Below are 10183 nucleotides of genomic sequence, written 5' to 3'. Positions count from 1 at the left end.
TAGGCCACATCTGGAATGCCATGCACAGTTCTGGGCTCCTCAGTCCAACAGGGACACAGAGCTCCTGGTGCAGGTCCAGCGGAGGACAACAAAGATGATGAGGGGACTGGAACGTCTCTCTTATGAGGAAAAGCTACGGGAGCTGGGCCTGTTCAGCCCTGAGAAGAGACGACCGAGAGGGGACCTCATCAACGTTTGTAAGTATCTGAAGGGAGGGTGTCAAAGGATGGAGCCAGGCTCTTCCAGGTGGTGCCAAGCAATAGGACAAGAGGCAATGGGTAAAACCTGGAACACAGGAAGTTCCACTGGAACATGAGGAACTTCTTTACTGTGCATGACCAAGCACTGGAACAGGTTGTTTGGAGAGGTTGTGGAGTCTCCCTCACTGGACATATCCAGGAACCATCTGGACACAGTCCTGTGCAATGTGCTCTAGGATGAACTTGTTGAGCATGACCCACTGTGGTCCCTTCCAACCTTACCCATCCTGTGATTCTGTGATCTAAAATTGTTATTTTATTGTAAATATTGAAAAAAAATCCAAAATAAAAAAATGAAAATGTCCTTATTTTGCCCTTATATATTTTAAATCATAGTTTCTGGCATCTCTCAAGTATTGGGAAACAGAGTTTCTTTTTTGATATACGCACCAATTCAGTAGACTTTCTGTAGGTATATGGCATTATGGAGCACACTGCAGGCTCCTCAGTCAACAAAAGAACAGCTGAAGGGAAGAGTTTTGAAAATGGAGAGGTGGTAGTATTATTGAAAGTCACAACAAGTAGGCAGCAATGCAGAACTAGTACATGCAGGAGGATTAAACTGGATCAAACTCTTCATCTGAGCCCCACTTGTGCACAGGGACAACATCTGTCTGAAAGGAAGTCACAGAGCATCAACCTAAAACATACGGCCTTTCAAAAATTATATCTGTGGGCACCTTTAACAACCTTTTATTGCTACAGACTGAGCATAGCAGGGCTCTAGGCCATTATGGGGTTGCCTGCGTGGAAAATATATGCTTAGGTACAGAAGCCAAGTGGTGCTGGAGCCAGAAGAGACCCAGCTGCTGTACCTTGAGGGCTGCCATATGCTAAGTAAGGCATAGACAGTATCCTTCACTGTCTCCAGCCACTATAATTCTTGACATTGGTTATATCACGCCTAAAAAAAGTCTGCCCAGCACAGAGAAATGCTGGAGGTGTTAGCATGATTCTTTACTGATTTTCAAATGCCTCATGAACAGCTAGAGTTATCTATGGTATTGTGCCCTGTAGACATAACCAAAAACGAGTTCAGAAAACCAGAGCAATTAACCCTTAGGTTTTTTTGTAAGGGTAAGAATCTTCTCTTAGCATTATTGCTTAGATTTAGGCAGCTTAAGACTAAAAGGGACTATGATGCCCTCCAGACTGATCTTGTGGAGAATACAAACACAGCTCAGTAGCTCCTGTGTCAGTTTGCATCTGCTCACTAGGCCTGTAATGGAAGCCTGATGTAAAATGTTTTAGATATGGAGAAAGTGCCATGCTTTTAAACCTCTCTCTCTATGGATTGAATATCCTTATTGAATTAAACCCATCACTTTTTTCTAGCCTTATTTTGGCAAGCTTCAGCTTCCATCTCCTGCTGGATCTCATTGCACGTTCTTCTGTTATAATGCTATTTGCTATCAGAAATATGATCTTTAAGTAGCAGTTCTGAACACAAGTCTCTTTAACCTCCTATGGATGAACCGATTTCTTTGTAAGACACTGTCAGGCACACATTTAACCAGGCTAACTGATGAACTTTCTGTACTATGAAAATCAGAACAGCAACTAATTTTTTAAATTGTCCAATGCTGAGAGACCAAGCAGCAAGAGGAACTAAGCTTATAGCTATACAGTAAGAAAATAGTTTATATTTTTTCTTTCTTGTTTTTCAGTGAGATTTTTAAGATGATTTAAGTGACCATAGCTGTACTGTATAATAAACTGCATGTGCTAGCAACCTGCCTTATCGGAATTAGCATTTTTAAACACGATTGCAGGATTAATTCTTTCCATTAAGGAAAAAGCAAGGAGATCTGTGAGCCGTAAAACTAATGAAACTTAAGTTTCTGTTACTTCCCATGAATTTGCATCCCTCCTGTGTCTTTCTGACTACTTTCTGCATTATTTCCAGAGTTCTCTGTCCCTTACACCTTTAGTTTCTGCATCATCCATCAATCAGGCTGGGCAAGAAGTAGCTGGTACTGTAGGCAGCTCAGAGCTAAGGTATATACCCAACAGTGAGGGTGTGCATACTGGTCAGCTGGTTTGCTAATAGCAAACACAATTGGGAGAACTAAGTTCTCATTACCCTTCTTTTCAAGGGGGCACTGACTAGGGCCTTAGTACTCACAGACACTGAATTCTGTAAAATTTTTATTAATATTCTTAAGAACTCTATCCTGCTAAATTTGTTTAAAATTGGTGAAAAGATCCAACAGTTGTGAGGAGACATGGACACATAGAGTAACTGCATTAGGAATGCAGTTACTTAGGAAAAAGAGGCTATAAATGAAAGAATACATTCCCAGTAGTGTAACAGAATGGTTGGCTATTACAGTACTTCAGAAGCATAACATAGGATGTGGTTGTGCTGAAATAGAAAAGCTTAGGTTCATAAATGTGCTTCTGCTTGCAGGAGGCGTGAATGAACACATTTCAATGGCATGTTCTCATTGTGCTGCTCCATAATGTGTTCTGATTTCAGAATGGTGACACAATTGCCATAGTTAAAATGACTAGCATGACCAGAAAGACTTAGTCATAACCACTTAAAAGCAGTAACAGGATATTTGTGAGTGACTGGATTCCCTTGGAATGTAAAGGTTCTGTAAAGGAACACCACTTCCAGATATAATTGACAAAGTTCTGGGGCTCTTTGTTTGATTTTTTTTTTTTCTCATGTGAGCAATCATATTTGCTACTTGATAGATTGACACTTTCCATGATGGAATCTAAATCCTAAATGACCGTCAGCAGTGGTGAGTCACTGGGTCTTTTTAGGGCAACTGTGTTTGCTTTGGATGGAAAATGGAAGAGAAGTTCTGTTGCTCAGTACAATGAAAAAAGTCACACCATCTTTGAAGTCTTTTTCAGGATTATTGGAGACGCAGCTTACAATCTCCCTTATTCACCTGGGATAAAGTTCTGATAACTTTATTAGTTTTGGGTCCTCTCTTACCTCTCAAAAGAATGTATGACTAAGATTTGAAGAGTTATAACGTAAGTAACAAGACTATGATAGTTCTACTACAGTATTCCAAGTAACAACTCATACATTCCCAATGTGTTTCAGTTCTTGACTTGCCATTGTGATTTGTCTCTAGCAGTAATGCTAGTGATGAGCTGTTGTTTACATCTATAATGTTCCCATAATGAAAGAATGCATGCATGTGCCCATAGAAGGCATACACACAAAATTGTATCTGCACAGAGATAATGAAGCCAACAGGGGCTGCCAGAAAGCCATGTGTTGCACAGCAGGAATTAATTTGTTCACAGCCAGTGGTGCACCAAGCCCACCTGGCTGCTGCTGCAGTGTCTCAAATCATCTCTTACGGGACAGAGTAGAGATGGATTACACAGAGCTCCAGCACCACAGGAAGAATAATTATTCCCTAAGTATGTATTTTGGACAGACATAGCAAGAATTTACTGAAGAGATGGAAGACAGACAACTTGGAATGTCAGTGTCTGTGTTAGGGGGTGACAAGCCTGAGGAGCAGGTCAGGGAGAGGAGCACAGGCCAGCCATGAGCGTGCTGCCCACACTGCCTGGTGGCTGGAGCCCCAGGGACTGGGGACACTCAGGTGCATGGCTGAGCAGTGTGGGGAGATGTGGCTCGAGGATCTTCAACATTTTTCCAGATCTGCACTGATTCATAACTACTTTTGTGTGGAAAAGCCACCAACGCGCCTCGACTCCCCAGGGCAGCAAATCACAGGAAGTGCAGCCACTTCACGGCTTGTTCTGCTCTGAGGGGGAATACATGAGTCTGATCTCCCCCAAGTAATTTATGATGTTCAGTTACTTCTACAGAGTTGGGGGGGAAAAACCTTATATACTTAAGAGATTTTTAAATTTAGTAGGCATATTTCTAGTAAAAATGCATAATAAGAAGCTGAAAACAAACATCCATCTTTCACCTTTTCTGTAGTTAGCTAGATGTGAATGATGTGAATGTGAAATACAAGGTACTGATGTAATTGGGTGAAATTTAATAATAGAAAGGAGGTGAGGTTCGACAGTCTAATGGTGGTTCGTTCCCTGAGTTTGTATTTCAGAATTTTTGTTCTACCTGGCTGTGATAAACAAAGTCTTGAGTTTCTGTAAGTTTTGAATAATAATTAATTATATGGTAAAAGCAAATTCAGCGCTGGGTGATCAGGGAGGGGTTTCAACAACTCCCAACGCCTGTCACCCCCAAAGAAGACAGTTGTTCTACATTTATTTCCAACTAATTCATGAATATTCATTATACATAAGCATAAACATTACATATGGTTAAGTCAGACATTCAACAGATGTTTGCTTGTTATCTATACAAGGTTACAAACTTTTAAGAAAGGTGCTATTATCTAGCTAACTAAACAAAATTCCTTCACTATAAATCTTACACAAGGTAAAAGGGAGATAACTTGTTTTACCTCTTTATAGGGGCCCAATTAAGTTTTACGATTTGTTTTTCTTTTCTCTCTCCAGGTCATATTGACCTTACACTGTTTTCTCTTAATTAGCCCGAATCATTTTCTCAGTTTATCACACTGGCTGTGTTCTTTCTCAGCACTTTTGTGGTGTTATGTTTGTGAGGAAGCTATGGCTTCAGGAGGAACTGAAGGGTTCTGTTTCTATAATGTCTGTCTGATAAAAGTGCACTTAGGGCTTACCTGGGCTTACTCTGCATCCGTGTCTACACTGTGCAATTCCCTTCCTTAAGTCCTCTGAAAACTCTCCATCAAGGATTGTTTTCTCTTCTGCCTGTGATGGCCTTAGGAGGCCTCCACCTTCTCCACTTGTTAAAGATTTATGTTGAAGTGAATTTTTGCTTTGATGGAATGTGACATCAGAGTTTTTGAGGGACAGGTGAGAGGGCGTTTTCCAAGAACGGAAAGATGTTGCAGAGCGGGAACGTTCCGCTTCCCTCCCGGGGAATTCGGGGGACGTTCCTGGGCGGTGCCTGCCCCGGAACCGCCGCGCGGAGCGCTCCGGGCGCGCGGGGCATTGTTTGGGCCGCTGTGGTCCTCGCCGCTGCGGCGCTCGGCGGTCCCGGTTAAAATGGCGCCGTAGGCGGCGGCAGGAACGCGAGAGGTGTTCGCCGGGTCCCTGCTTGCGAGCGGTGCGGCCGCGTGTCCTCTCTCCCTTGCTTCCCTCCGCCGTTTCCGCCGTGCCTCTGCCCTGCCGCCGCGCTCCTCTGCCCCGGGCAGCTTCTGCTGCCTCCCGCGCGGCGATGGCGACTTCCCGGACCAAAAATCCCCCAACGTTCTGCTGCGACCCTCTGCTGCCGCATCCTGGGGCAAGAGGAAGTAACGGCGTCCCCCGCCATTCCGCGCCCGGCGGCGCTTCGGAGCCGCGGCGGGGCGGAGCTGCCCACGGCGGGGGCTGGAGCGGTGTCGGCCCTCTTCTCCCACCCGGCAGGGAGGGTCGGCGCCCTCCGGCCCCGGGGGCGGCAGCCCGGGCTGGTACGAGCTTGCCGGCCGGGCACGGCAGCGGCCCCGTCAGCCGGCGCCCTCCGGCGAGAGGCGGCATTGCGGCGCTTCGTGTCCTCCTCCTCCTCCCCCGGAGCGCTTGGCCGGGTGCTCAGGGCGCTGTCCTCCTCGGGGAGCGGGGCACCCCTGCCCGGCGGCGTGGGGCGAAACGGGGCTCGTGTGCACGGCGAGGAACCTCCGCCGGTGGCTGTTCGAGTGGAGGCACTGGCGTGCGCCAGGTCCTCTACAGGTCCTGTGTCATGATGCTGCTGTGGTCCTCCAGCAAGGAAATGAATCTCTTGCTTGTGTTGACTCCTTTGCAGTCAAGGCAAAGCCTGTTTTTAGTAAGCAGTCAGAGGGTGGAAAGGAGGAGGTGCATCTGCTGAGTCTCTTTTTTAAGCTGCTGTTTTTATAAACATTGCTCACTAGACAAATTTATGCAAAAGCTTCTATTACGTCGGTTTTCTTGTATGAGAGATGACTGTCTCCCTCATTAGCAGTAGCTGTCAAGTCTCTTATGTATTTTCTCCCTCCATGCCACTCTCTTCTGACAAGTTCCTCTGGTTACCTTTAGCTATTTCCATGGCAGTAACTAATAATCTTGAGCATTGATCTATTGTAAAGATAGGTTCAAAATGACTAAAATGTGGCCTATGTTTGAATTACTGCTATCTTAGAAAACTAGAAAGTGAGTAGCAAGGTACAAATATACCTGTCTGTCTCTCAGACTTTGTTTCTGTCTACTGCAGACAGCACAACCTGATCTCACACCCCATCCCTGTCTCTGAGCTAGAAAGATAGGAGTTTAATGGATGAACTGTTTGATGGATGGGGAACCAGTAGGATGGCCACATCTAAAGAGTTGTAGTCAATGTCTTGGTGTCAAAACAAAGATCAGTAGAAAGTGATGTCCCTCAAAGGCATTGGGACTGATGCGGATCACTATCTTTGTCCATAGCATAGACAGTGGGATTGAGTATGCCCTCAGAAGATCTGCAGGTACCACCAAGCTGAGCAGTTCAGCTGATATGCTGGAGGAAAGAGTTACCATGCAAACCTTGAGAGACTTGAGGAGTGGGCCCGTGTGAACTTCAAGGTTCAACAAAGCCAAGTGCAAGATCCTGCACCTGGGTCCAGGCAATTCCCAATGTCAGTGCAGACGGGGGAATGAATGGAGCAAGAGCAGCTCTGCAGAGAAAGACTTGGGGGACTAATGAAAAATTCGATGTGAGCTGGCAGTGTGGATCCCACAAATCCAACTATATCCCGAACTCCTTAAAAAGAAGCATGGAGAGCAGGTTGAGGGAGGTGATTCTCCTGTCTCCAGTCTGCTTTTGTGAGACCCCATCTGCAGTCCTGTGTTCGGCTCTGGGGTCCTCAGTAGAAGAAGGAGATGGACCTGTTAGAGCAGGTCCAGAGGAGGACCATGAAAATGGTCAGAGGGATGGAACACCTCTCCTGCAGAGAAAGTCTGAGAAGGTTGGGGTTGTTCAGCCTGAAGAAAAGTCTCTGTGGAGATCTTATTGTGGCCTTTCAGTTCTTAGAAATGCTTATAAGGAAGACAGACTTTTTACCAAGGCCTAAAGTGACAGAACAAGGGGTAATGGCTTACATGGTAGGTTTAGATTGGACGCAAGGAAGAAATTTTTAACAATGAGTGTTGTGAGACACTGGAACAACTTGCGCAGAGAAGTTGTGGATGCCTGGAAGAATTCAAAGCCAGGTTGGGCAGGCCTTTGTGCATCCTGGTGTAGTGAAAGATGTCCCTGCCTATGACAGGGGAAGTGAATTAATGGTCTTTGAAGGTCCCTTCGAGACCAAATCATTTTCCAATTCTGTGATTCATCTGAGAACCTTGGAAGAAGAATTATCTTCACTGAACTTAGTGAATAGGGACTCCTTCACAGAAACACGCTGTTGATCCATTGAACTCTAAGGGCATCTTGATCTAAATGATTCTATGACCAACAGCTCTTGATTACTGTGTTTTGTTTTTCAAAATATTTTCCCTTTCCATTGCATTTTTAAATCTTCTGCAAGGCCATAAATTTCCCTTTTCCAGAATCTATAATATTTCAGTGACAGGAATTCCTAATGTGAGATTTTATTAGGATGTGGTAAGTTTCTGCTCTTCCCCTATCTCCACCAAATCAATGGTGAATTCTAAACTGTTTAATACCTCTTGTGTTCTTATGTAACCACGTTTCTTTTAGCAACTGATTTCACATCAGTGTATAATTCTAAGGTGCTCTTATACCTCTGCTTTTAAAGCTGTTTCTTGCTTTTAACATACTTTGGAAATTTTTTTTTCCTAATACAATTGGTATATGTTCTTGTTTAAGAACACTTCAAGTATTTACTACCATAAATCTCGAATTATTGTGCTAGTCCTACTTCCACAAAGGAAAAAAAAAATTGAAAGTAGATTGTCTTGCTTTATTAGAGTAGTGGATGCCTTTTTGAGGACATTATTTCTCTATTGCCTAATTCCGTTTTCTTCATGAAAACAATTTTTCTTCATGACTGTTTTCTTAGGTTTGGAAGGGAGTGCAACCTAAACTCAATCTAAGCTTGTTTCTTGGTAGCATCTTATTTGCGTCTGTGACACTTACAAAAGAGCATGAGAACAGAAATGGAAACTTCTGTTTGTCAGTTGAGGTCTGAGTGTTGAGGAGAGATGGTTCACTTCTAGCAACTGAGGATCAAGCTTCTTTTTGAAACCATAGTTTCTATACATCTCAGTATCTCCTGACTGGAATAAAAATTTTATTTGCAAGCAATACATGCAAAAACACGCGAGAGAACTCTGATTTTTGTCTTTTTTTTAAAGTAAATGTTGAACTTGTTCCTGTGTGTTGGGATTCTGCTAATTTAACTTCTGTGTGACTAATGAAAGGGGAAATTTTGCCCAAAATCACAGTAAGTTGCTGCATGCAACCTGTAGCCCTTGAGGGGCTACTTGAGGGACATACAACTTTAAGTAACAATTTAAAAAAAAGGAAAAAAAAGGATTGTCTGTCAGATTTATCACCCATGTTTTTGTGCATGTGACAGATAGGAAGCCCATCCTTTCTCTTCTCTTTATTCCTGTGTTAGGAGGGACTCTAGCACTGAAACCTCACCCTTCTAACATAGGACTTCTCTTGAAGTAGTCAACTGTAGTACATATGTTAGCTTAGCTGTTGATTTAAAATGCATAGAGGCCAATAAATCAAAAGTTCTTTGATAGTCTCAGTCATGAAAAATGTGTATGGTGGTTGGACATAGAAACCAGTGGGAGTACAGGGAATAAATAAAGACAGTAAGGGAATTTTGTTAGTACTGGCGGACTCTGTGTTGAGGAAATGCATATATCCCTACATGGTAAGGAACCCATCAGACAAGTTACTTAGCATCTTGCTGTTTTTCAGGCTTGTAACTCTTACCTTTCTTTCAGCACAAAATAAGTTTGAAGTAAGGTATTTGTGTGTGGTTGGTGGTCTGTGTGCAGCTTCTCCCCTCCTTGTGTACTGACGAAGTTAGGCTGCTTTGTATATACACATTCTCTTTTTTGAAGCAAACTTTACAAGTATTATCAGTTTAATCTTTGGTAAGTAATTTGTGATGTTCTCTTACTTCTACAGAGTTTAAGGGAAAGAAACCTTAGATACTTAGGAGACCTTTAAATTTAGTAGAAAAAAATTTAGTAAACTTGCATAATAAGAAGCTGAAAACATCCATCTTTAACCTTTTCTGTAGTTTGCTTGCTGTGAATGTGAAATGCAAGGTACAGATGTAATTGGGTGAAATTTAATGGGTAAATAACAGAAAAGAGTTGAGGTTTGACGGTCTAACGGTTGTTCCTGCCTGTGTGTTCCCTTAGTTTGTACTTCATAATTTTTGTTCTACCTGTCTGTGTTCTTTCTCAGCACTTTTGTGGTGTTATGTTTGTGAGGAAACTATGGCTTCAGGAGGAGCTGAAGGGTTCTGTTTCTATAATGTCTGTCTGATAAAAGTGCACTTAGGGCTTACCTGGGCTTACTCTGCATCCGTGTCTACACTGTGCAATCCCCTGCCTCAAGTCCTCTGAAAACTCTCCATCAAGGATTGTTTTCTCTTCTGCCCGTGATGGCCTTAGAAGGCCTCCACCTTCTCCACTTGTTAAAGATTTATGTTGAAGTAAATTTTTGCTTTGATGGAATGTGACTTTAGAGGCTCTCCATAGTGGAGCTATCCTCTCTCTCTTCCTCCTTATTGAGGCCACCCACCAAGTAGATGACTTGCTTTGTTTCCAGAACCAGTCACCTGAATAGACCTATTTGCTGAGGTTTTTTTGCAAGCAGCTTCACCTCTGAGAAATTCATTACAAGATCTGCTGAGTTATGTGGAAGAACTCTGTATTTTGTTTAAAAAACCACTATCTACCTCAGTATTTTTTTCTTTTAAGGACAGAGGTTTGAAAGCTCTTTACTCCTGTGCTTTAGCCAG

At 43.2% G+C, this 10183-nt stretch overlaps 1 protein-coding gene across 1 annotated transcript in view; it reads left to right on the top strand.

Moving 5' to 3' along the window:
- The first annotated feature begins 6648 nt into the window (after positions 1 to 6648).
- The window catches only part of TUBGCP3 (tubulin gamma complex associated protein 3), a 48676-nt gene continuing 45141 nt past the window's right edge, over positions 6649 to 10183 (top strand). Inside the window, exon 1 of the mRNA XM_029964764.1 lies at positions 6649 to 6715. Coding sequence (XP_029820624.1) covers positions 6649 to 6715 — 67 coding nt within the window. The remainder of the gene's footprint in view (positions 6716 to 10183) is intronic.

The sequence above is a fragment of the Manacus vitellinus genome, unplaced genomic scaffold (genome assembly GCF_001715985.3).
Source record: "Manacus vitellinus isolate BGI_N305 unplaced genomic scaffold, ASM171598v3 scaffold_7_pilon, whole genome shotgun sequence".
Taxonomy (NCBI): domain Eukaryota; kingdom Metazoa; phylum Chordata; class Aves; order Passeriformes; family Pipridae; genus Manacus; species Manacus vitellinus.
Note: the sequence above shows the minus strand (reverse complement) of the source record. Positions and strands in the feature narration are given on the sequence as shown.